Raw genomic sequence first — 27,830 nt, 5'->3', positions numbered from 1 at the left:
CACACCCTCTTCAGTATTTATTGTTTGTAGACTGCAAAAGTTTTTATTACAAGAAAAAAATTATAATTATATATGGTGTTGGCTACTGACTAGATTTATTTTGGTGACCATTTCTCAATACATACAAATATTGAATCATTATGTTGTACACCTGAAACTAATATATTGTTATATATCCATTATACCTCAATAAAGAGATTTTTTAAAAATAAGAAAACATTTCTAATTTGAAGGAGACTTGACATTTTATTTGTATAGAAAATAGTCAAGTTAATGACATTAAGAAGATTTATTAGATCATTTTTATTAGGACCTTTCTTAATTGTTTGGGGGGAAATTTGGAGACTTTTGAAATAAGTAAATACAAATTATTTTGAATTTGAAAATGACTTACAAATATGTTTAAATGTGTAGAAATTATTCGCGTTGGTGACATAAAGAAGATTCACCAGATTGAGCTTATCCCCCACGGCCAGATGGTTGCAGTGATCTCAGGGCGGAGTCACCACGTGCAGCTATTTCCCATGTCAGTTTTGGATGGAGAAAAGACTGATAGTCACAGGCTGGCAGAAACCAAAGGGTGCCACACCATGACTTCTGGAACAGTGTGCCAAGGGGCCCATACATGCCTCTGTGTGGCTAGGAAAAGCCAAGTCTTCTGTTACGAGCTGTTTCAGAGCAATACAATTTCTCACAAAAAATTTAAACAACTCCAAATCCCAACCACTGTCCAGTGGATGGGCATCTTCAGTGAACAGCTCTGTGTAGGATTTCAGTCGGGATTCCTCAGATACCCCTTGAAGAGAGAAGGAGTTCCATACAGGATGCTGCACTTCCATGACCCTACACTGTCATTTATCACTCATCAACCAGTGGATGCTCTCTGTGCAGTTGAGATCTCTAGTATTGAGTATCTGTTGTGTTTCAAGAGCATTGGAATTTACACTGACAGCAGGGGCCTCAGATCTAGGCCAGTTGAACTAATGTGGCCAGCACCTCCAACTTATTGCTGTAAGGCTATCTTACAATTTATTTTCTTGTCTTTCTGTACCTTTCTGTCCTTGTTGTTACAGTTTTATATCCTACGACTAAATATTGTTCATGACAGCTTTAATTTTTGAAAGCATCACTGAAGATTTTTCCTGAGTTGTCTATGTCTCTTCAAGTAGAAGAGCTCTAAAGAAGTTATATTTAAGTCAAACATGTGAAATAACTTAGCCTTTAATGTTTACTATATTCATTAGATAACTTACCTTGAATATATTCTTAACCCAAGTTGTTGCTTTTTGTAAGATCCTAAATAGATGTCTTCAAGATCACTGAAAATCACATAAGCATTAACTGTAAGAAATAGTTACTAAATAAATTACTTTTTGCCTTTTGGGTTTAGCTTATGTAAAGTCTAACCCCGCCGTCCCTGGGATTCTCCAGGCAAGAACACTGGAGTGGGTTGCCATTTCCTTCTCCAATGCATGAAAGTGAAAAGTGAAAGTGAAGTCGCTCAGTCGTGTCCGACTCTTAGCAAACCCATGGACTGCAGCCTACCAGGCTCCTCCGTCCATGGGATTTTCCAGCCAAGAGTACTGGAGTGGGGTGCCATTGCCTTCACCCTATGTAAAGTCTACATAGAATGTTCAAATAATTTTATATTAAATAATTTTAAATTATTTAAATTAAAATAAAATGATTTTAGCTTATTTGATATTTTATTGATGCAGGCTATCATTTTATAATTTTAATACAGCTCTTTTTTATTCACTTAGAGCATACTAATTGAGCACTTAATATGACCAGCTTGCTATGCTAAAGGTTAAGGGCACAATATTAAACCTGGTAAAACAGACAGAGTGAATCCTTATGGAGATTATAATCATGGTATGAGATCAATAATTAAGCAAGTGCTGTGACAGGGAGTATAGTATTCTATAGGAGCATGAAGGAGGAAAGCTTAATGTAAACTAGTGAGTCTGGGAAGGTCAGCTAAAAAACTGAGTCATTTTTTTTCTTTCAACACTTTAAAAATGTCATTCTACTGCTTTCTAACATCCATCATTTCTGATGAGAAATCAACTGTTTTTATTATTCATTGATTTCACTCCCCACATATACTTTTCTAATCTTATGCCATACTCTTTCAGTGAGCTGACATGGTTTAGGATTCATAGATTTTGAAAAGTTATGAAATTACTTAATGATGCTGCTATTATCTAATAGCATTAGAAAGATCATGGTCAGATTTTACATATGTGTTTTAATCTACAATTTGACACATGTGCATCATTTATTTGCCATTTTAATTTGTTAATCATGTTTATTAAAAAAGATTTTAAGGCAGCTACTATATAATAATTAAAATATTATTGAGGGATTCTCTTTGGTTTCCAATCTGAAGTTTTTCTTAAAATGTATTTGGGCTTAGCAGATATAATTAATCATGAATACGGTATGATTCCATTTACATAACGTTTTTGAAATGACAAAATTTTAGAAATGGAGTAAGAGATTAAGGAAGGAGAGGAAGATGGAGAGGAAGTGAGTGGGATTATAAAAGGGCATCAGGGGAGATCTTTGGAACTATTCCGTATCTTTGGTGGTGGACACATAAACCTATACAAGTGGCACAATTGTATAGACCTTGACACACACACACATGTGCACGAGTGTTAGTAAAATGGGAAATCTGCTTAAGATGGATAGGCCAGCTCTATCAATGTCAATATGCTAGTTCTGCAAAATGTTACATTGGGGAAAACTGGGCAGAATGTGCAAGAGATCTTTCTGTGTTAATTACAATTGCATGTGAATTTATAATTATCCTAATAACAAATTCTAATTGAATAATGAATCCTGAAGCCCACACTTGCTGTTACCTCCTCCCCTTCTCCCAGGTTACAATGCCCCATATCTCTCAGTGTACAGTGAAAATGCAGTGGACATCTTTGATGTGAACACCATGGACTGGATCCAGACCATCCCCCTCAAGAAGGTGACTCGACACTGAGATCATGTGACTGATGGATTACTGACTGAATATGGAAACTCAGTTGTGCATTTGCTAGACTTTCTAATGTGTACTTGGTAATTTAGAGGCTTAGCTAAGACTAAAAATAACCAACAGACACCAAATTGGTTAATTTCGCTACAAGAACTCTCTTGTGATATTTAGTTGCATTATATAAAGTAGGATTTTCATGATATAAATGTGTGCTGTTTATTTATATAGATAAAATATGCATATTGGGGGCTTCCCAGGTGACTCAGTGGGTAAAGAATCCACGTGCCGTACAGGAGATGCAGGCAGATGCAAGTTCGATCCCCAGGTCCAAAAGATCCTCTGGAGAAGGGCACAGCAGCCCACTCCAGTATTCTTGCCTGGAGAATCCCATGGACAGAGAAGCCTGGTGGGCAACTGTTCATAGGGTTGCAAAGAGTCAAACACAACTGAAGCGACTGAGCACACACATGCATATTTATATCATACATACAGATATTAACTTCCCACTTTCATTTTAGTCACTTGTATTTATCACTAATTTTCACTTAGTATAATTTTTCATCCTGTGAAGGAAAATTTTAGTGGCAAAAAAAGGAACAGTATATAACCAAAGCTGTGCTTCAGCTCTGATTTTCAATTAGAATTTCAGATTCATAATAAAATAAAAATTTTGTATCTATACTGTAAATAATTTGAAATATACATTAAAATTTTAAAGTGAAAATACTGCTATTTTGTTAAGAGAAGCCCATGCTTGAAGATTTAAGAACAATTAATTCTTACATATGTGGAGTATACATAGCTTGAGCCATCAAAAAGGAATTTTATATAGGAAAGGATGAAGGAAATATTCACAATTATATGTGAGATTTTGCCCCACTTTAAACAATATCAGCAGCAACACAAAAACTTTTTTAAGTACTGTTCCACTACATAAAATATACTTTTCCAGCATTCTGAATGTGAACAAGTCACACTTAGTTTGATAAAATGAATCCACAAGACAGATGTATCTTCTCAGGAAAATCTTTTAGTTACTAATAACTGTCAAAAAGTTAATAGAAGAATGAAATATATATATCTATTTAAGTTAGTAATATTCAGATTTTTTAAATCTGTAATATTCATGTTTCTGAAATTTTATCAATATGAGTTTGTAACACCATTTATTTCCTGTAATTGGTTTTTTTTTTGAGACTATGTTACTCTAAGGGGGCAATTTAAATAGAATATATTTATTCTTAATTCTTTATATGTAACTTAATTTTTAAAAGCATTCATTGAAATGGTAATCTTTTTTTATTATTATTTTAGGTTCGACCCTTGAATAGTGAAGGATCCCTAAATATTTTTCTTTTGGAGACAATTAGATTAATATATTTCAAAAATAAGAAGACAAGTAAGAAATAACTTCTTCTTACTAAAACTTTTTCTAAGAAACCATGTCTCTAGCTGAATGCCCCAAGTCGCAGAGCCAGTGAGTGGAGAGGGTCTGACGTGAATGTCTGTGCCCTTTACACACAGTCTTGGGATGTGCTCCTGACAAAGTATTTCTCTTTCATCCTCACATAGCAGTAGAGATAAAAACATTTACTTGTGGCACACTCCAGCTATTTTTAAAGCAGGACTGCTGGTTGGACATAAACACCTGGAAACACTAATCAACCATTTGAACGCTCACTGTGAAAAGCCATTCATTTCCCAGCAGGCTCTGCGACCAGACGTGCGTCAAGCTTTAGTGCACAGGTGGGAAGCAGAGGTAGTCCGCTGCATCACCCTGCTCCAACTTCTTCCGCCCACGTTATAAACAGTAGCAGATATGAAGTGTGAGACAAGTCATAGGGATTCATTTCTCTCTCTTTTTTTTCTTGTTTAATTTATAGGATGGAATATCTAGCACAGCAGAGAATTAGTTTGTTGTGACTTCCATACACTGGGTGGCTTAAACCACAGAAATGTATTGTCTCAGTCCTGGCGACCAGAATCGGAGATCAGGGTGTCAGCAGGGCTGGCTCCTTTTCAGGGCTGTGAGAAAAAACCTTTTCCCTGTCTCTCTGCTAACTTCTGGTGACTTGCTGGAAATCTGTGTTCCTTGATTTTCAGATACATCACCCTTGATATGGGCCTTCACCTTCATGTGGTGTACTCCCTGTGCTTGTCTGTGTCCAAATATCCTCTTTTTATAAGGACACAATCAGATTAGGGCCCACCCCAATGATTTCATCTTAACTTAATCATCTGCAAAGGGTAGGGGGGTGGTTAGGATAACATCTTCTAGGGGGACACCATTTAATCCATAGAAGAACTCATATTTTCTTTTTGGAGTCTAATAAGACAGTTTTGAGGGTTTCTGGGTGACAGTTTATTGACTGCTAGATATGAAAAGCTGAAACAGAGTTAAGTCCTAGATTCTTAGGATGCATCCTTCCCCAAAGATCAGAAGCAGCAGCAAGTAGAGATTGACTCTCACCTCCAGGAGAAGGGACGTGGGGTCCCCTTACTCCACCTCAGTACCTTTTCCTCCTGCAGGGAGCCTCAGATATGCTTTGCTCAGTTACAATCATTAGAATTGTTTTCAACATAAACAACTATTTTGATACCCTTTAGCCACAGAAATCTGGTAGGAGAAAAACAGCAAAGTGAAAAGACACCAATATGATTGCCCTCTCCTTCCAGTGAAATGATGTCATTTTGTAGATAAAAGTCACAATAGATCTCTTTTTAAGTATTGCTTACATTGAACATTAAATTCTCTTCGTTAATGCTCTGTTACTATTCTTGAGAAATTTGCCATGTTCATCCACTATGAACTTTAAGAAATCAGAGCAATATGATATTTGTGCAGTTCATTAACAGTTGTGAAATTAACAAGAGGAAATGTGACATTAATGGATGGGATCTCTTAACATTTTAAAAAATGATGTTGTTTTGTTTTAAAATATGTGTAGATGGAGAGGAGCTGGTATCTTCTGAAGCACCAGATAATCAAGAGAAGCAAATGGTTCAGCACCTTAGCAGCAAGCGGCGTTATTCCTTCAGGGTTCCCAGAGCAAAAGCAGTGCTACCAAAGGGGCTGTGACGACCATCTCTTCACACATGGTGCAGAGAGACTACTCAAGGACCATGTGATATTTGATGTGGTTTGGAAGAAAAGGAAATAAATCTGTGAAACTCGGGCAGAGACATCTGTTTGCAGTGGTGTTATGCTTATTTTTCTGTGCAACTTTATTTTGAAAATTTTCCCCAGTTTTATTGAAATATAATTGACATGTAACAATGTGTAACTTCAAGGTGTATAGCATAATGGTTTAAACATTTATTGTGAAATGATTACTACAAATAGTTGAATTAGCCTCCATCATCTCATATATATATATACAATAAAGAGAAAACATTTTTTCTTTGTGAGAACTCTTAGATTTACTCTTTTAACAACTTTCATATATACCATACAGCAGTGTTAACTATTTCATAAAGTTGTACATTACAACCCAAGGACTTATAACTGGAAGTTTATACCTTCCCACCACCTTCCTCCTGTATGCAACTTTAAAGAATACCTTCATGTAATGAGTATGAATAGACATGTAATACATCGATACGTTTCTCTGTGAAGGTGGAATAATTGAAAATCGGTATGTAAGGCTTCTACATAATGCATTTAAATATAGAACAAACATGTATACACATCATAATGTGGATCACTGAGGCGTTTTGCAAAGGAATAAATAATACTGAGCTGTATGTGGATTGATTACTCTCTGATGCAGGAGATGCCTTTCTTTGACTTGAAGAGAATCTTCACTACCTTACTTGGCTATTTTTTGGTGGTAATTTCTATACTGAATAAGTAGAAAAATAAGCTGATCATCTTTGAATTACAAACAAAAATATATCTAGAGTAGTGCTGATCCTTTTAAAAGAGCTATAAGTATACGGCATCACCGACGCAATGGACATGAGTTTGAGCAAGCTCCAGGAATTGGTGATGGACAGGGAAGCCTGGCGTGCTGCAGTCCATGGGATCGCAAAGAGTCAGACACGACTGAGTGACTGAACTAAACTGAATTTTATGGAAAATACATCATAGGGCTGAGCTTCTTTGATGTCTGGGGCTGTTAAGGGCCATGTGATTTCTACCAAAAACATTTAAGATACTTAAGTTTAAGGAGTATCTAGAAAGCACAGAATAACTGAGTATTCATTCTTCACCAAATTTTTATTTGGACATGTTTATCAGCTGCCCATGAAAAAGTCATCAATACAATTTTGTCTTTGTCTTTTAAAGTTGATTGCAGTAGCATCTTTGTTGATTAATAATTTTTAATAAAGTAAGATTTTCCAAAATGAAGTTGAAAATCTTCTGATTTAAACATGGGAATTCATGAAGTATTCATCTAATTTGACTGCCGTCTGTTCTTTGCCTTTTCCATCACCAAAGAGAAGAGGCTCTGGGGAGGGCAGCCCCACCCTAGCCTGTTTGCATGCCCAAGGACTGAAATATGCCTTTGTTTCCAGGCATGTATTTTATATAGTTATTTCTTTAAAATTTCTTAAAATTAATTTTTACTGGTATATATTTGATTTCAGTTCACTTCAGTTGCGTGTCTGACTCTGCGACCTCATGAACCGCAGCATGCCAGGCTTCCCTGTCCATCACCAACTCCCGGAGTTTATAATCAAATTCATGTCCACCAAGTCAGTGATGCCATCCAACCATCTCATCCTCTGTCATCCTCTTCTCCTCCTGCCCTCAATCTTTCCCAGCATCAGGAAATTATTTGATTTACAGTGTTGTATTACTTTCTGCGACATGTTTCTGCTTTGGCTTAGCTTCTTCATAACTTCATTCCTTCTGGAGCTCTTTCTTCACTCTTCTCCAGCAGCATATTGGATACCTACTAATCTGGGGAGTTCACCTTTCAGTGTCATATATTTTTGCCTTTTCATACTGTTCGTGGGGTTCTCAAGGCAAGAATGCCAAGTGGTTTGCCATTCCCTTCTCCAGTGGACCACTTAGCTACTAAACAGCTTTTTAGGGTTGCTGTGTGATGAAGCATTCAGACACTAGGGGGCGGTGTTATACAATGCAGACCTGGTCCAGAGTCTGGTAACACTGAAATCAAATTGGGATGCTATGGAAGTGACCACTTTTGAATATGTCCATGTTAAAGCTCTGCAGCAGTAAATATGATCAAAACACTCAAGATATAAAATAAAAATAAATTACTCCAATAGGAGTTATTCACTGTTCTTTGTTAATGTTTAATATTTTTAGTTTTAAATTCCATGTATTTGTACAATATATTAAAAATATTAAAAGATTTCATAACTATCCAGAATCAAAGGACATACATATATGTATACACCCATAACTAGATAAATTTTACTGTAGTAGTTCCAGCAGGAAAAAATGACCTCTGTTATAAAACAGCACTTGACTTTTCCACACATATTTCTCTCTTTTCCTCAGATACCAAAAAAGTATCAATGAAGTTTATTTACTTATTTATTTTGTCTACAGAGTTGCTAATTACAAAATTGATAACTTGGACTGTCAAGAAAGATTAAATTGCCAGTCAAAATGGCTTTTGAAAGTTCTGTCTTAATATAACTCTTTTGTCATGCAAGACTTAAAAAGCCTTTGCTCTCAATAGATTTTATTGGTATCTATTTTCTTGTATATTTATTTTAAATATAATCCACCAAATCAAACACTTTTTATGTGTTTATTTTAAAGGACAATGCTACCTATGATATGTCTGTGGGAATTCAGAGCAGTTATTAGTCAGTGAAAATCAGGTTCGTAGGTGCCATTTCCCTGAATAGGGAATGAATGATGGGTGCTGTCCTTCTCTGGCTGTGGCAACCACTGATAACATTGCTCTGATAGCATCTGGGGCCAGCATGGAGAGCTCCAATACTTATGTGGGAAGGAATGAGATGGCTTCATTTCTCAAACAAAGTTATTCTCTCTCTGCCAGTGGGTCGACAGTGGAAGAATGGTTCTCTGCAAGTACCCGGGAAGCACACGAGACGGGAATGAACTTTTCTTCACCAACCACTCTGCGATGATGTGCAGATTCAGAAAAACTTTGGGAACTGGTTTCCCAGGCCCAGAGGGACAATGCTATGCCCAGCAGAGCTGGGGTGGGGTCTCCTGAGTGGTCCTGCAGAGGTCAATGCCCATCAGGCTTGGAAGAGCTGCCCAGAGTCCTGGTGTGCTTAGAACCTTGGTCATCCGTTCCTTATCCATTCGTCCAGCTGTCCCTCCGACTCACATTTACAGAGTGCCTGTGTGTTCTGTGTCTTCTGCTTACAGAGGAGGGGACCAAGCAAGGGTGTGGATGGAGGGTGAGCCCAGGACTGAACTCTGGAGGGAACTTAGGCTCCGTGGTCTGTGGGAGGTGAAATATTCCTGCCTTAAGAATGAGTGAGCCATCACAAGTGTTCCTGCTGCTGAGATGTCAAGCACGAGGTGCCTGGAATCTACCTACTAGGAATGGCATATGAGGCTAGGGCACCGTCATAAGGGCTGTTCAGTGGAGGGGGTATATATGCATTGTGAGTGGGTGGAGTGGTGAGTGGAAGATGGGGAAGACTTTTTGACTGTGCATAGTGGGAGAGAGATGGGTGCTGCAGCAAGAAGGTGACTCAGGTTGGAAAAGGAAAGTAACTGCAGGTACCTTATGACATCTGCAAAGTCAAAGAGCTTACACACTCGGAAAAAAAGAAGGCCATCTTCCCTCACTCTAATGGAAAACTCCACATAACACCTGGAGCTAGGATCCTGTTGTCCAAATCCACATTCACTTCCAGGAATTTTCACCTGGGCTCAGGAGAGAGATGCTAGTTCCCAGTCATGGTGCTCCCCATGTTCTTGTCTACAAAATGAATATGTACTATGAAATACCAACACAAAGAAAATAAGAGTCATTGCAAAAAAAAAGATGAAAATGAACCCAACTCAAGGAAGGCAGGGATAGAGAAGGTAAGACCTGATACGAGCTATTGTTTTTCCCCTGAATACAGCTGTACCTGAAGCTAAATACTGAGCATATCGGTTACCCTAGGTGAGATGCCCCTCCTGCTAAAGCAGGTTTGAATTGCATCTGTCATCCATATTCAAAATAGTCCATGTTCACTGATGTATCTATTCTTTGGAAATTCAGGAACATCCCTACAGTTGCCAGGCCTGTAATATATCAATTTCAGGAAAAGAAATATTGAATTCCAATGGCATTGTTTTTCTGAAAATTATCTGTGACACCAAGAAATAAAGGAACTAAATAGAATCAGGGAATTAGTTTATGCAGAATCAAACATAATCTTCAGGAAGGAAAAACACAATTACTTTGTTATCCATTTAATAAGCTATTGTCATCAATGATGACCTGCAGCTTTTCATAATTTTCTCCAAACAAAATCAGTCCACTATAACTCTGTTACTAGATATTGTGGCATTTATTTCATTATCCCCTATTTTACTTTTGCCATTCCTTAATCCTGACTCATTAATAAAAAGATTTTTGTATTTGTTTTTTGCATTTTTTGCATTTGTTTGCCAACACCCTGCATACAACAGCTGGCTTTCTTCCCACTTCCATTTTTAATAACTCAGAAAATGTGGTGAAGATCAGAGGTCCCATAGTCTTAACATGAAAGTGTTACAAGAATGACTGTCTTCTGCTCTCACCTTTGTGAACACAAAATGCCAGATCTCTGTTTTGTATCCGTTTTCAAGCTCGAGTTCCTGACATATTGTTTCCATTGTTAGGTCTGAGATTCAAAACTCAACAAGGTTAGGGATGATAAGAGCAGAAAGCCCTGTAGAGAACAAACCTTGTCCCAAGATCCGTGGTTATCAGGAATCTTTGTTTTCTCTTTCACAGCACACACTCTCTCATTTCTTTAGAAATGGTTTGTATTTTTCCCTTCAAGGGAAATAATATTATGGTTCACTTTTCAGGTATAAATCATGTGGCTGATGCAGATTGTGAATTTAGTGTTGAATTTCAAAAGATGCGGTTTCTATCTAGGCTTTAAATTTGAGTCTTTTTCACTAATTTTGGAAACCCTTAAGTCTTAACTCTCTCCATCAAACTGAGGAAGAGACAGAGGGTCCTGAGTCAAAGAAAAGACTGAGGATGGGAAAAGGAAGAGCAGAAAAATTTTACCTTCAAGAAGCGAGTGTGTTGGGACCCCTGACTAGATGGGGGGAGGTCTAGGGACTAGCTTGGTAGTGATCCTGCCCACTTATTCCCTCCCCTGCTTTGGCAGATGGATCATTAACTGTTTGTACACTATTCCTAGACACATTTACTTATTTAATTCTAAAGTTCATGAAAGGATGAACTTTTTAATTAACTTAAAAGGAAGGACTGTGAGGACCACAGACGTGAGACGATGGTTAATTTTCCTTCCCTGGGTCTAAGAGATATGAGCTTTTTACATTTTTCAGTGAGTTGATCTTACTACAAACCAGCCCCTCCCTCCCAAAAAAGGGCTGTAGTGGAATGAGATAACTGTAGTAAATACTTCTGGTGTGTCTAAAAGTAAGAAAGTGAAAGTGGTTTAGTCCTGTTCGACTCTTTGTGATCCCATGTACTGTAGCCCACCAGGATCCTCTGTTCATGGAATTCTTCAGGCCAGAATACTGGGGTGAGTAGCCATTCCCCTCTCCAGTGGATCTTCCCAACCCAGGGATCGAACCCAGGTCCTCCTCATTGCAGGCATGTTCTTCACTGTTTGAGCCACTAGGGAAGCCTGCTCTGTTCCAATTCTCTAACTCTGAAGCCTGCTCCACCCCCACCTCCAGGTTGCCTACATTTGTATGGCTTGATCCTGTGTCAGCCAGAGGTGGGGTCAAAGAGGAACTGTCTCTAACTGGGGCAACCACGTTCTCTCTCCAGAACTTGGGAATTGGGATTGGGAGATGCTGGTCTGTCCTTGTAGATTATTTTAGAATATTTAAATTGGGGACCTCTCAGTTGCCATATTGGCCAAATACATAGAAAAACGGATAGATTGAGTCTATAAAGAAAAGAAAAGCCACATTGGGAGAGGACCTGGGAGGATAGGGCAGAGGCCCCAGGGGAGAATTACTTAGAGCAGCTGGGTCAGATCCTGAGCTCTTCCAGCTTCTGGTTCTGGTTCTTCTGGAAGCTTCCATGCCATTACAATGATGCCATCAGAAAAATCTCTCCCTTTTTGGATTAAATCACTGTGAGTAAATGTTCATTGCTCTCAAACAAAAGAACATTAGTTAGGATAGTAATATGGGTAGAACATTGTATTAAACAGAAAAAGAATGGAAAAGTATTTCTGGGCAGAGATGACTTTTACCCATCTCCTCTACCTTCCTCTGTGAAAAATCACTTAAATAGCCCCTTAATATTAAGTCTTAATAATAAGAGGTAGTCAGCCATTTCAAAGTTAAACTAGTTATTGTTTATTAGATAGTGTGGTTAAAATAACCAAAAGTTAAATCTGGGGGATTGCAAGACAAGACGTGGTGAGACCACACTTGGGGATTTCATGACAAGATGTGGTAAGATCACAGGATCTTAGTGCTGAAAGATCCATGCACCTGTGCTCGAATCTGCCTGCCATGTCCCCTGAGTGCACCCCCCATGTGGAGTGAGTCCCACGCACTGTCCCTCTTATTTTCTCAGTGTCTCAGATGAGGAAGAATCAACCCAATCTCACTGCAAGCCACTGCTGTGGAGCTGCTTTTTGCCGTCTTTGGACCCAGTCACCTGTAAACACACATTCAGTAGTCGTGATGCTGAAACTGTCCCCAACATGATGCACGAGGCCAAGGTGAGCAAGTTCTGTTCTCAGGGAGCTTCAGTGTGGGCACCCAGACATTCAGCCGCTTAGTTGTGGCTCCATAGTTTTGAGCCGGTTTCAGTCCCTTAGGAATTCCTGAGATTTCAAGTGTTCCTGTAGTTACCCACACCTAGGTCAGCTCTAAATGGGGTTGACTTGGGTCAGATGTGACTTCAAATCAACTCAGAAAGCAAATTCTTGTAATTATTTGCAAAAGCATCTCCATACTACAAATTCCTTCAATCCTGCCTCCATAGCAAACCATCAAAAGCCAGGTCTTGCTAAAGTACTTTTTTAACCCTTCTTGTCTTTCTTTATATTTTTAAAAAGATATGTGTGCCCTTCTGCAATTTGCATTTGTATAAGCCCCCAAATCTGAACTGGTCTACTTTTGCACATTTACAGTGATGCCAATTTTTTCAAACAGACAAATATGCAAATGTTTAAATTGGGTTTTAAAATTCAGAAACTTTTTTTTAACTGAGATAGGAATGAAAATAAATTGTAGCAGGTGTAATAAAATGAATTTTGCTGGGCTTCCCTGGTGGTCCAGTGGCTAGGACTCCACACTTCCAATGTAGGCTGCCCAAGTTCAATCCCTGGTCAGGGAACTATAACAAATCTCACCCGCCATAACTAAGAGTTCACATCCTGAAAAGATCCCACATACTCAAGGAGGATATGTCTTGCATGCCCACAATTAAGACCTGGGAGAGCTGAATAAATAAATATTATTAAAAAATCTTTTTCCAATCTTAGTGTCATTTTAAGCTTAGACACTTCAACAGTGACACCAATAATCAGTCATGCATTGATATAGCTGTTTCCTTTACCAGAAAAATCAAAATAGTTCAGAAAAAGCGAAGTTTTGAGTCTTTGGAGGAAGATCTGAAACAAGTTGAACCTTTGAATGACATCAGAATAGAATTCCCTGTCATTGTCATTGGAGAGCTGTGTAAACCAGCTGGATCTATAAATGTACGAGATTTGGCAGAAGATGCTATCCTATAAGGAATGTGCTAGAATCCTGTTATTCCTACTAACTTGACAAATTGTACTAAGCATCCAGAAGGGAATTCTCCTGTCATATCCTGTTATGGACATGGATTATGTCCCTGCTGATATTAATATGTTGAAGTCATAACCCCCAGGAACTCAGAATGTGACCTCATAGGGAAGAAAGTTCTTTACAGAGATTACCAAGTTAAACTCAAGTCATTATAGTGGGCCTTACTCCGATATGACTGGTGTCTTTATAAAAAGGGGAAATTTGGACACTTGACACGTGCACACACACCTAGAGGGAAAAAAATATGAAGACCCAGGAAGAAGATGGCCATCTACAAGCCAAGAAGGGAAGCCTGAAACACATCCTTCTGTCACTGTCCCTGCTGCTGCTGCTGCTGCTAAGTCACTTCAGTCATGTCCGACTCCGTGCGACCCCATGGACTGCAGCCTACCAGGCTCCTCCGTCCATGGGATTTTCCAGCCAAGAGTACTGGAGTGGGGTGCCATTGCCTTCTCCAGTCACTGTCCCTAGAAGGAATCAATTCTGTCTACACCTTGACTTTGGACTTCTGGCCTCCAGAACTGTGAGACAGTGAAATTTTGTTATTTAAGCCCCTCTGTCTGTGATGCTTTGTTATGGAGCCTCAGCAGACTGATACACGTCTTATCACAATAGCACAATAGAACCATAGGGTGGCAGAGCTGGGAGGGTTTGGGGTCTCCATTTAGACTAGAGCTGTGCAGAAAAACCACAGCGCAAGCCTAGAATGTGAATACATACATAATTCTAAATTTCTTAGTGGGCATATTTTTAAAAAATAAACAAGTGAAATTAATTTTGATAATGTGTATATAATTTTGATAATACATTTTATTTAACCCAATATATTCAAATATTATTCTTACGAGTTATCTTATATACTAACAAGACATTTAATCTTCTGTTCAGTGTCTTATGTCTTTGACATATAGTGTGTGTACTTTGGAGGTTTCTACAGTAGCTCTGTGGAAAAGAATCCAACTGCCAATCCAGGAGATATGGGTTTGATCCCCGGGAAGATCCCCTGGAGAAGGAAATGGCTCCTTGCCTGGAAAATCCCATGACAGAGGAGCCTGGCAGGCTACAGTACATGATGGAGCTGCAAAATAGTCAAACATAATTTAGTGACTAACAACAAATGTGAAGTTTATGCTTATAAAGCATCTAAATGGTAGTAAAAGTTAGAGATATGTTGGCCAATCAAGTTTATTTTGAAAGAAAACTTGAGAATGAAACAGTTTCTCCCTGCACCATTCTTCCTAAAGTTTAGTTTTGTGTTTTCAATATTTGCTATGGGTTCACGCTCTTTCTTTTTTGTGTGTGTGCTAATATCTCATCTTGGTAATATTATCCTTCCTGATATTAGGGGGACTGGTCACTAGATAATCAGAAGCACATGACAAGCCTATTATCTTTCATTTTCTCGCAAACAGTAAAGAGGTTTCTAAAAAGGTAATGCCAGGAAGAGGATCAGATCACAGCATTTGACACAGTGAGGACCTCAGCCCTGCTTCACACCTCACTGCCTGTATCATCCTGCTCACAGTGCCAATCCTCTTGCTGTTCGTTGAACCCAGGGTAAGCAAAGCACGAGCTAAGAGGCTGAAAGGAGGTTCGAGGAGGCAGAGAAACTCCAGACACATTTATTCTCTTCTGGCAACAGTCATGGCATAACCTAACACAACACAACCTCTCTCCTGGCTGACGCAGCAGCCTCAACTGTAGACACGCTATATTCTCTGCTGGGGCCCAGCCCCAGCAGGATCCAGGGGTACCCTCAGGATGACGGCATAGGCAAAAGGATAGCAAAGCAAAGAGAACAGAGGTTTGATCTTCCTTGATTAACACAGAAAGCCAATAAAGCTCCTGTGTTCCAAGGAGTCATCCTGAAAGAAGAACAGAGAGAGAAAAGGAGAGAAAAGGAAAAAAGAATGACGTGGGGAAACCAAGCTTCGGTGAGCGAGGCCCATAACTTTATCTTCAAAAGGAACTTTTATACTTTGACTTGTACATAGAGGGAAATGAAAGATGCAAAGTCATACAGAGTCAGCGCAAACATTACATCTGTTTTGTCTTTATCAAAACCAGGATTTTTTTCTGCATACCTTTCCCATAAACAATGTTGTGTACATTATCTTCTGGCCTTGGAGGCCTATGGACATTTTATGACCCTTTTTTTGATAAAGGTTTCTCAACCAGAAAACTTATTTTCCCTTGAAGTGTTTTTTCTTTATACTTCTAATCTATGTCGGCTTCAGAAAGTGCTAAACAGAGTTACATTCTCCTGGAGCAAAGGTGCAGTGAGTTACAACAAAGAAAGAACCAATCAGCTCAAAGGTCTGATGTGGTTAATTCCAAGGCTGCTACTTGTTTTTCTTACATTCCAACTATGTTAACCAATGCACTCCCAGGTGCACAATGGATAAGGGATATGGGAACTCGGCAGCAAGCATTGGCCTAGTAATGAAGCCCTTTACCAGCCCTTTACCTTTATACTATCTATTCTAATAATTTTTCATCCCTTAAAGGACTCTATACTCATTAGGACTTTTAGAATGTTTTGGCTTCCCGTGCCTTTCAAGGTTAGGGAGTTGTGAACAATCATGTGTGTTAATTGCAAGAGTATGAATAAACCTGTCAGGCAAGCTAAAATGCCAACAGAGGGGTTAAAATAGAAATATTCCTTTCATGCCCAGGAGACTTATTAACTAAAGCCCTAAGTTGACTTTTTCCAGAGAAAGCTGGTCGGGGGTAGCCCCCTGTTAATGTCAGAAGAGTTGGTGAAAGGCACAAAATAGTAAGACAGACAGATTCTGGTTTTGGGGTAGATGCTCAAGCAGATTCAGGGGGTCCCTTGGGCCATGATCCACCTTGCTCGTCATGGCTCTTCCACATGACCTTGTCATGGGTGGGATCTCCTGTGGTGGCTCCAGGCAATTCTCCCCTCGCCTCTGGAGGCAGACGCAGCAGACACAGCCTGGTCACAGCAGCAGTAGTGCCCACGACTACATGGGTGGAATCCATACAGGTGTACTGCACACTGTAACCCAAGACCGAGTGAGCGCCTCCTGATGGGCATGCACAGTGCTATAATGATCTCAGCTGTTACAAGGTTCAGTTCTGTTCAGTTCCTCGCTCAGTCATGTCTGACTCTTTGCGACCCCATGGACTGCAGCACGCCAGGCCTCCCTGTCCTTCACCAACTCCTGGAGTTTACTCAAACTCATGTCCATTGAGTGATGCCATCCAACCATCTCATCCTCTGTCCTCTCCTCCAGCCTTCAATCTTTCCCAGCATCAAGGTCTTTTCAAATGAATCAGTTCTTCCCATTAGGTGGCCAAAGTATCGGAGTTTCAGCTTCAACATTAGTCCTTTCAATGAACACCCAAGGCTGATCTCCTTTAGAATGGACTGGTTGGATCTCCTTGCAGTCCAAGGGACTCTCAAGAGTCTTCTCAACACCACAGTTCAAAAGCATCAGTTCTTTGGTGCTCAGCTTTCTTTATAGTCCAACTCTCACATCCATACATGACCACTGGAAAAACCATAGCTTTGACTAGAAGGACCTTTGTCGTGTGTGTGAAGTCATTCAATCATGTCCAACTCTTTGCGACCCCATGAACTGTAGCCTACCAGGCTCCTCCGTCCATGGGATTTTCCAGACGAGAGAACTGGAGTGGGTTGCCATTTCCTTCTCCAGGGGATCTTTCCAATCCAGGGATCGAACCTGGGTCTCCGCATTGTAGGCAGACACTTTACTGTCTGAGCCACCAGGGAGCCAGACCTTTGTTACAAGGTCCTTATTTACAAAACATGAACAGGCCACCTTGGCTAATTGGCTGTCTCTCCACAATGCCTGTTCCTCTTTCATTTTGAAGTATATTCTTTCCACTTTGGTCCTAAAAGGGATGATGAGAATGCAAGCGTGGCCCTGAGTGGCCTAAGCAGCAAAAGATTTTGCAGGTCTACATGACCTGAAACCTTTTGATTATTCTGTTCAGAGGCAATGGTTACAAAAGGACAGAAAAGTGTGGCCATTTCTACAAGCAGAGAACCCAGTCTGGGGCAACGCTGACAATATCTGGGTGCCGTGGCATTCTGGGGGTGTGGGGACGGAGTGCTGTCACTGGTCTTTCCCCTGTGCTGCCAGTTTGTTAAGTGACATCAGACCCACCTTGAAGGACCTGTCAGTGGGTGGATACTCAGATCATAAAGAACACCTGTGAGGTGTGTGTGGGAAGGCCCAGAGAGAGGTCTCTGTGGGATGCCCTGAAAGGTCTCTGGGTGAGATTTCTCAGAGTGGGTGTATGGGAGGTCCCCAAGTGGGGCCAGTGTGGGTCTGTGTGGGGACTCCTAGTGGGAGATACCCGATTACTGACTTTTCTGCCCATGAAAGCAGGAGAAGGGCTCAGAGACTTTCTCCTTCTGGTTTCTTGCTGCTCTGTAGGTGTCCCTCTGTGTCACTTCTCTGGACAGGTGTCTAGGGGGTCCAGATCCCCCCCACTTCAGCACTCAGCTCTCAATGCCTCTGAGAGGACCGGGCAGCAGCCAGGCTCAAGGTTCCTCCTCTGTGCCCCCCTCTCCTGAGCTCTGGAAATCACTCTGTGGCCTAGGTCTCCATCCCCCCACTCTACAGGCCCCAAATGGGGCCCAACTGTGTGTCTGCCCTGGAGAATTAGACACAGAGTCAGGGAAAAACCACAACATAAGCAGGCCTATCCCCGCTGCCCCACCCCACCCTGGTCCTGGTCCCACATGTTGGCATCCTGGCGAGCATGAGGGCAGAACCAGTCCTTCTGTATCCAGGACCAGGGGCACCTCCTGGAGCAGGATTCCCCACCATGGGAATGTCTGTGACACAGAGCCCTGAATTGCTCTAGGGAATTGCTCCCATCTGCCCACTTTCCCATGTCAGCAGGCCTGGGGAGGAAAGCTGATGGCACCTTCCACCGATAGGTCACTTCCCACCCACTGGGCGACACTATCTGCTAGCCTCTTCTACCCTGGGCTCTGGAGTGAGCAAGGCTGAGGGCAGGCGAGACTTGCTATGACCCCTGCACAGTTCCTGGACCTGTCGAGCCTCACCTTTTCCCTGGGAGCCTCCTTGGGCCACACACGTAGGGAGAGGTCACAGACTACAAGTCAGTCCAAAGCTCCCAGTTTTGTGAAAGCTGATTATTTACACTGTGGAGAAGTGAGGCTTCCCTTCTCGGAGGCTCCACTCCTCTGGGAGCCTGACCCTCTGGGGAGGAGCTCCAGGTGGCTTCACACAATCTGGACTCTGAGAGCTGGAGTAGGGGGGAGACTCTGGGATGGGGCCACCAGGAGCCGCCGGGCCCCTAATTTCCTTCCTCTGGGCCTGTAGTTGTGGTGGGATGCCAGGGGCTCCTTGGTCACTGCAACATCTGTGGACATCTATGCCACCTGCCTCCTTCCCCTGCATCCCACCCTAGGGGCACAGCGTCCCACTCTCAGATAATGAGGTGACTGCGCACAGTCATGCCCCTGCTCTTACCCCAGGGGAGGTGGGCGCTGTGAGCAGGGCTGTCCTCTCCTCCAGGACAGAGATGTACTGGCCCTCGGGGGCCTCCATGCTCCACACTGCATACCCTCAGAGCTGAGACTGTGGTCCTCATCCTCGGCTCTGCTCCAGAGCATGAGAAAGACAAAGGGAGGGTGACGCTCCTGGCCCATCTCAATCCCAGCTCCTTCTAGGAGAGAAGGGGCTTCGAGGGCAGCGTCATGTAATCCCACCTTGACATGGGAAAAAGATTTCTCTGTCCTCTGGACTCGGGCCAGCACTACCCCCAAGCTCCCCTTCTTATTCCAACATGTGAACTTGTCTCTAATACTTTCTGAGCATGCAGGGAATTTCAGCCTCTGCAAAGCTCTTCCCCACAGCCACACAAGTTCAAGGTAGACAGAGAGATGGAGAGGACTGAGCTGGATCCTGAGGAGGAGGAGGTCTTTAGGTTTCGTTCACCTTGGCGTGTCCTGAATGCCGTTTCTTGTTTCTGTAACGCTGGTGTTGTGGACACTGAAGGTGCAGTGAGAGAACCGGGGTGAGGGTGAGCATCCTACTGAGGCCCACCTCCCTCCATGGCCCTGTCCATCTGGAAATCACAGCAGGCACCTGGGAAGAAAGGCTCCTCATCACTTCCGCCCAGCAGGACACTACAGACCACCATTTCTCATGAGGGAAAACACTGATTGCAGAAGAGAATAAAACTTTTGGTAGGAAGAAGCCATTAGCACACAGAGGGCAGGCTAACATGAGAGGAAAAAAAATGTTTTTTTTCTTCAAGACATGCTTTTTCTCTTGGAGAAGAAGATTCCTACCAGGAATACTTTGACAAGCATGTCTGATTGACCAGAAGAGGTGGATTTCTGAAAGAGACATTTCCTTGGAGAGTGGAGGGGACAGCTTGGGAGACTTGTCACTCTGATCCATGCTGGCAGGCTCTGCCTGGTGGGGGAACCTGGCTCTCTGGGTGGGACGGCCACTTGCTGTCCCTGGGACTGGCCCACTTATTCCTTTTTGGACAGATGTGGCCAATGAGGGTAGCTTGGTGATCACCGGCTTGGTGATCACCGGCTGTATTTCTCACTATCCTTTGCTCCTGGAAGCAGAGCAACCTATGTTGGCAGCAATGTGGACTTAGTCAGTTCTGCTTTTCACCAATTCAACTCCAAGGCGTGAGGTCCATGGTGAAACACTGTCTTCTTTAGGATTCGTCCAACAGCTGTCAGGAGAGTCTGAGCCTCAGCAGTCCTGCTGTCCATAATCAATCTACTTTTGCTGGTTCCTGGCTCTGGGCAGTGGCTGCTGCAGGCTTGCCTTTTTGCAGGGGCTCTTCTGATCCTTTGCATTTATTGGAGAAAATCCACTGCAGAAGCTGCTTAATTATTTTTTTAAGTGGCTTTCTGAAAGAACCTGTCCCTTCTTCTGGATTAACTGTCACAACTTGCTTCTTAGGGACTCAGATGATTCCTGTTTCTGGCCAGGGTGGCTCATCCTATGGGTCTGGTAGGTGCTCCGTTCTGCTAGTCCTTCTGTATGCTGTCCTAGTTTGTGCCTCCTCTAAATCTCTCGCCCATCAGTGGGGACAAACTTCTTGCTCAGGCTCTTATATTTGGGACTGCCATCTCAGGGCCACCTGCTTCCCTGGCTGCTCCCTCCACTCGATGCAACATCTTAGTCTTTCTGGGAATTGGACACATCTCCACTGGACAAGGTCTGGGAACAGGACAGAGGAATGATGTTTGTGGCAAGGAACATATTCCAGTGACAGTCTTGGAGAAACGTATCAGTTGCACAGTCTGGAAGGAGCACAGCAATGGCACAGCCTTGAGCCTGTTTCTGCTGGTCTGTGAACCCTTGGAACGACACTGCCTCAAAGCGTAAGTCTTCTGGATTTGAGGCCATGGACTTTGTATTGAACTTGGAGACCGTGATCTCCTCAAATCCATATTAATGATTAGGGATTTGATCAGCACACTAGGTCCCAAAGTACCTTTCCAAGCACAGTCCCCCTCCACAACCTCTTGTTCTGTGGAAGGATGGGAATACTCATCAAGTCCCATGACTGTCACACTAGAGCAAGATTCTGGGGAGGCTCACCTCTCAGATTCTGCCTGTTGTTCATTCCTGACCCTTGCTGGATTTGAACTGGGCTCCAGGCTGCCTTTGTCAGTCCCCACAACAGATTCACATACCAAATTCTGCCCACAAAGTTGTATATGGAAGCCTACGAATGTGGCTTGTCTTCCCATCCAGTTAGAGGGACCTCTGAGTGCTTACGCATGTCACCAGGTGGGGGTCCTCCCAGAGGCCCCTGGGTTTCCTCACTCACCTGTGAGTGAGCTCAGAGGGGACTCTCAGAATCGACGTGGGGGCACTCTTATCACTTTCTCTCCTGAATGGAGCTGAGCAGATTTCCCCAAGCCCTCAGTTAACTGGGCTTTTGAGTGGTCCCAGATTCACAGGTGGCCTTCAACATGGACCCTTGAGCCTTTTTTAACTTCCAGCTAAGTATGAACTGGAGGACCTTGGAGGATAGGTCCCGCCTGTGCCTCACCTAAAACGTTATTTTATGTGCTTCCAGCTCCTGTTGAACATAAGGACTGAGAACAGTAACTCATGGGAGGAGTTCACGGAGGCTTCCCCATCCTAGGAGGAGTCTGGGATTTTCTGTCTCCGTGGGAGCATGTGTCTCTCCAAGAATGTCTAAAACAAGCTTGGCAGCAAGCCTCGAACAATGGACATTCACAGGTATCTCACTCTCACAGATTTGCTCTGACATCCTCTCTATAAGGACTCCTGAGACTTCTGGATGCCTCGTGCCTGGGCTCAACTCTCTTCCTGACTCAGGTTTCACTCTTGAATCCTTCACTGGGAGTTGACTGAGATCATGTACAGATCTCTTAGGATCCTCCCCCATGCTCTGCCCTACATCATGGCACAGTCTGTCCCTGGTGGCATCTGTGCTGGGCACCTTCAACCTCATCTTCTGTATGTCTTGCCTACTTTTTCCTGAACCTGCCGAGGGCCTTGAGGGCTCCTTCTTGCCCTGTGCCTGCCAAGGTCTTGGGAATTGATCCTGAGGCTGTATCAGCTTCTGAGGTGCTTGGACTTTTCAGGGCACACCACTCTGTTCCTATATGAACCTTTTGGAAAGATGGTGCTCCAGTTCCTCCAAAAAATTAGGGCTAGTCAAATCCTCAGGAAGGATGGAGACAGAACTGTGGGCCTGGGAAGACCTGTTCTCCTGGGAAAGGTTGGGAGTGACCTGGCTAAACGCCAGCTGAAATCTTTTGATCAAATCAGGTAAATTTCTTCCACTCTCTAGTTGCTTTTATAAAAAAGTGACATTCCAGGCTTTGAGCTGCATTTGAGATGAAAGATTGTGCCTTATTTTTTTGGACTGCAAGATATTTCACAGGTCCTAATCTGGTATTGTAAAGAAGATAGTTGGACTGGGAGACAGGTGAGAGATGGGCAGTGCTCTCTAACTGAACTTGAGGTCGTGGTTGACATCAGGGCATGGTGAGGAGCCAAGGGTACAGGTCAAACCTGAGTCTCCATCTGAGCCTAAGTTGGTGGTTGTTGACACTGAAGCATGGTTGGAGCCATGAGGTGTGGGTGGGCCTGGGTCTCCATGGAAGCCTCAGATGATGGCTGACATTGGGCATGGTTGGAGGCAAGGGTAGGGGTCAGCCCTGAGTATCCATATGACCTAGAGGTGATGGTTGCAATGGGGCGTGATTGGAGTCAAGGACTGAGTTTGAGCCTGGACCACAGGGTGACGAAAGGCTTGACCATTGACGAGTTTTGAAGGTAAATTTAGCTTGAATTTGAAATAGCTCAGCCTTAGAGCACTCATTAAATAGGATAGGGTATAACTCTAGAGGGGACCCAGGTACTGTGACAGTAGCCACCAGAAACTGTGCAGAAAAGGTAGACCCCAGAAGAGCTAGCTGCCTGTCTTCTGTAGATTGTCCCCCAAAATGTCAGAATATGGGGGCTTCTCAGGACCAAGCAACTGTTCAGGTTTGCCTTTTAGCTCCAGAAGTGTTGGCACCCAAGGTGTCCTTCATGTCATCTGGTGACTGAATCTTCTTTTCCAAAGTATTCAGGTAGTAGCCTGACTCCTCCTCTTTTTCATTCTCTTTCCAAATCTTCAGTTTTACTCTCTTGTGATTAGTATCTCCAGCAGTTTCTGGACATCCACGTTGACATGGTATCTGCCTGCCTGTTTGTGGGGTCTTCCCCAAATGAAGCAACTGATGGGTGGAGGGGAAGGTGTTCTTGCCTGAATTCAAAGTGTGTCAAGGTGGAGAAGCTCCAGGCACTCGGGGCTACCAGCAAGAGAGGGTTGAAAAGGGACAACTTGAATGGACATGTGCTGAGATGACTGGTCTCCAAGAGGAGAGTGATGACCTGTGTGGCATGGAGCTCAGTGGCAGTGCCACCGGGTCACCCTGAGTGAGATTCAGCATGGCACCTGATGGAGGTGAGGCAGAGAAGGCTGTCAGAGGTGGAGGGCAGGGCCCTACATGGGGTGGGGAGGGGAAAGAGCAAGTGACCATGGTGAAAGCTGTCCAGGAAGAAGAAACTCTCTAGTGTTGGAGAGGCACTAAGGGATGAATTTGAATGAATGGAAGAATGCAATCACTGAGCCTGGAGAAATGGTAGAAGCCCAAGGTAGTGGCCGCTTGGCCAGAGGAGTTGGGGACATGTTGGACGAACCTCTTCCCTGCATTGTTGATGGGCTCCAGCAGATACTGCTTTGCACATCTAACCAAATGTCTTCACAGGACACCTGATGAAAGCTGTACGATCAGCAATCCTCTCCAGGTGGCTGAAGGAGACATAAGGAACAAGTTGTAGCCAGGAGCTGTCCGGGCCAGATGAGCCGGGCAGGCCAGGCAGGGGTGGGCACCTGCATCCCATGGCTCTCCACAGCCCCCAAGCTGCCATCACAATATTTCTGCTGTCCGTCACACCCGGGCTTTTACCATACCCAGCCTCCAAGACTCCCCCTCCCAGCTCAGCCCCAGGCTCCCGGCAGCCCTGTGCTCATAGCGGAAACTCTGGGAAGAAGAACCCAGGAGACAAGGGGAAGATTCTTTACATTTGCAGAAGTGAAATCAGGCCCCGGACTCATTCCAGTTCTTCCAGACCATTTTGGCAACCTGGAAATTGGCAGATTGGGGCATGGTTGTGAAGGCTGCAGCCTAGGGGTCTTATAGGAGGCTGAGTGCCCTGTCCCTTTAAGTGGGGGGATACTGGAACCCAAGCACCAGCATCTAAGGCCACAGGATCCCTAAGAGTAATGATGAAACTCATGAAAGCATGTATGATTTACAAAGTGCTTCCTCATCCTTCACCCCTTGCTGATCTCGCAACCCCTGCTGTGCAGGAGAATGGACCAGGGGCACTGCACAGACGAATCTGAGCAAAGTTGAACAACTTGTCCTGGTCGAACCCCGCAGTCTCACCTCCCAAACCAGGGTTACTGGTGCAATGCGTTCCACATGCACCTGCTGGGCCACACCCTTTTCCAGCTCCCTCACAGCTTCATCCTACACATGGAATCTGGGAAGTATTTGGGTTCTGCTCTCCTACCCAGAAGCATCCCTGGCGGTTCTATTTCCTGAGTGACAGGCCCTGCTACCTGTGTTCTCAGAGACCATGGACCTGGGCCCTCAGGGCCACAGTCAGTTCAGTTCAGTCACTCAACTGTGTCTGACTTTTTGTGACCCCATGGACTGCAGCATGCCAGGCCTCCTTGTCCATCACCAACTCCCAGAGCTTGCTCAAACTCATGTCCATTGCGTCGGTGCTGCCATCCAACCGTCTCATCCTCTGTTGTCCCCTTCTCATCCCGCCTTCAATCTTCCCCAGCATCAGGGTCTTTTCAAAGGAACTGGTTCTTTGCATAAGGTGGCCAAAGTATTGGAGTTTCAGCTTCAGCATCAGTCCTTCCAATGAATATTCAGGACTGGTTTCCATTAGGATTGACTAGTTGGATCTCCTTACAGTCCACGGGTCTCTCAGAGTCTTCTCCAACACCACACTTCAAAAGCATCCATTCTTCAGTGCTCACCTTTCTTTATAGTGCAACTCTCACATCCATACATGACTCATGGAAAAACCATAGCTTTGACCAGACGAACCTTTGTTGGCAAAGTAATGTCTCTGCTTTTTAATATGCTATCTATGTTGGGCATAGTTTTTTTCCAAGGAGCAAGCGTCTTAATTTCATGGCAGCATTCATGATCTGCAGTGATTTTGGAGCCCCCCAAAATAAAGTCTCTGTTTCCACTCTTCCCCAATCTATTTGCCATGAAATGATGGGACTGTATGCCATGATCTTAGTTTTCTGAATGTTGAGTTTTAAGCCAACTTTTTTGCTCTCCTCTTTCACTTTCATCAAGAGGCTCTTTAGTTCTTCTTCACTTTTTGCCATAAGGGTGCTGTCATCTGCATATCTAAGGTTATTGATATTCCTTGCAGCAATCTTGATTCCAGCTTGTGCATCATCCAGCCCGGCATTTCACATGATGTACTCTGCATATAAGTTAAATAAGCAGGGTGACAATATACAGCCTTGACTTACTCCTTTTGCTATTTGGTACCAGCCTGTTGTTTCATGTCCACTTCTGACTGTTGCTTCTTGACCTGTATATAGATTTCTCAGAAGGCAGGTCAGATGCTCTGGTATTCCCATCTCTTTCAGAATTTTCCACAGTTTCTTGTGAATCCCACAGTCAAAGGTTTTGGCATAGTCAATAATGCAGAAACAGATGTTTTTCTGGAACTCTCTCGCTTTTTCGATGATCAATCAATGTTGGCAATTTGATCTCTGGTTCCTCTGCCTTTTCTAAAACCAGCTTGAACATCTGGAAGTTCACGGTTCACATATTGCTGAAGCCTGGCTTGGAGAATTTTGAGCATTACTTTGCTGGCTCTGTCAGTAAAGAATTTGCCTGCAATGCAGACCTGGGTTTTATCCATGGGTTGGGAAGATCCCCTGGAGAAGGGAAAGGCTACCAACTCCTGTATTCTGGCCTGGAGCATTCCATGGACTGTGTAGTTCATGGGGTCACAAAGAGTCAGACACAACTGATCAACTTTCACTTTGCTAGCGTGTGAGATGAGTGCAATTGTGCGGTAGTTGGAATATACTTTGGCAATGCCTTTCTTTGGGATTGGAATGAAAACTGATCTTTTCCAGGGCCAGAGAGGTGGAGAATAATGCTTAAAGCACACAGGGCCGAAGGTGAGAACTCACCTTTTAAAGCTTCATTTCTCTTCCTGCTCCTGCTTCTCTCCCTCAGCTCCATTTGATGCTGAGAGAAAAGAAAAAAAGGACAGGGGATCCATTTTCTCTCTCCCTTCTCTAGACAAGCATCAGACACTCAGTGGCCACTCATAATATGATTTTCTATGTTTAACAGAGCTCTGTCGGTTTTCTTTCCTTTCACTCATTTTTAAAGCAGATACAAATATTTTGTTTTCCTTCTGTGAAGAACATAAAGAAGGATTTTCAACATGAGATTCACGCTGAACTTCTTTCATCACTGTTCCTCAGCTTAAGAAATGCACACGTTCTCAGACCTAAGGGTGAGTGTGAGCGCTGTCAGTTAGGTCTCTGCTTCCTGAGACCAGGGCCCCTCCAATCCCTGCTCTGAGGCTCTCGGCACCTCAGCAGTGACCTCAGATTAGTCCTGGTCAGAGACACCTGTTCACATCTGGAGAACTGGTATCAAAGTCTGTCCTATGCTAAGGCTGAACTCAGTGTCCAGTCCTCAGACCCTGTATCTGGGGACTTGCCTGGGAGGCCTCCACCACCCCTGGAAACTAGTTTGAGATCTTTGGATTGAAATCGCAGTGTTCACGGTATGCCCTCCCATCCTGGTTTGTACCTAAAGGGATGATGCTCTATTCTTCCTTGAGAATAGATGTCCTGTTCTTTACCGTCCCAGGAGTCTTTCTAGTCGATTCAGAAATTTGGAAATAATAATAGTAAAGAAGAGAGCATCTTGTGCTTGTGAGTCTGGACCAAGGGTCCCTTACCTTCCTGATCAATCATTAATCACCTCCAAAATGGAACTGGGGCCAAGTATCGAACTTCAGCCAAGTATCAGAAGTGCTTTTCAGAGCACAGAGAGGATTCTCCGTCATCTGACGCACACTGCTGCCTTCAGGAAACTGAGCAAAAGGTGTGCCCTGGGGGCTAAAGCCCTGGACCCCATCACAGAGCTGTGGTCTGGTCAGAGAGGGGTCCTGAGGGTGGGGAGGGAGGAATAGGGGAGGAGGCTGGACTGTGGTCCCTCCCAAAACATCCAGCCACACTCTTTGCCCTTGGTACCTCTCAGTCATTGAGGACATTCAAGTGCCCATCAGTGTCCCAAAGGGTGGGATCACAGTCCCCACCTGGAATTGGGTT

At 43.4% G+C, this 27,830-nt stretch overlaps 1 protein-coding gene and 1 pseudogene across 6 annotated transcripts in view; one reads left to right on the top strand and one right to left on the bottom strand.

Moving 5' to 3' along the window:
• LOC109562578 (serine/threonine-protein kinase MRCK alpha-like) overlaps positions 1-6,710 on the top strand; it is a 70,638-nt gene extending 63,928 nt beyond the window's left edge. For 2 of the 6 annotated variants that reach the window (XM_070795166.1, XM_070795164.1), the window contains 4 exons: positions 415-1,011; positions 2,889-2,986; positions 4,310-4,394; positions 5,944-6,710. In XM_070795166.1, coding sequence (XP_070651267.1) covers positions 415-1,011; positions 2,889-2,986; positions 4,310-4,394; positions 5,944-6,074 — 911 coding nt within the window. In that variant the 3' untranslated portion in view covers positions 6,075-6,710. The remainder of the gene's footprint in view (positions 1-414; positions 1,012-2,888; positions 2,987-4,309; positions 4,395-5,943) is intronic. The other 4 variants (XM_070795168.1, XM_070795167.1, XM_070795165.1 and 1 more) reach the window with 3 other exon arrangements.
• A 7,578-nt stretch (positions 6,711-14,288) lies between these two features.
• The window catches only part of LOC139184416 (spermatogenesis-associated protein 31A7-like), a 35,536-nt pseudogene continuing 21,994 nt past the window's right edge, over positions 14,289-27,830 (bottom strand).

The sequence above is a fragment of the Bos indicus genome, chromosome 8, assembly GCF_029378745.1.
Source record: "Bos indicus isolate NIAB-ARS_2022 breed Sahiwal x Tharparkar chromosome 8, NIAB-ARS_B.indTharparkar_mat_pri_1.0, whole genome shotgun sequence".
Taxonomy (NCBI): domain Eukaryota; kingdom Metazoa; phylum Chordata; class Mammalia; order Artiodactyla; family Bovidae; genus Bos; species Bos indicus.
Note: the sequence above shows the minus strand (reverse complement) of the source record. Positions and strands in the feature narration are given on the sequence as shown.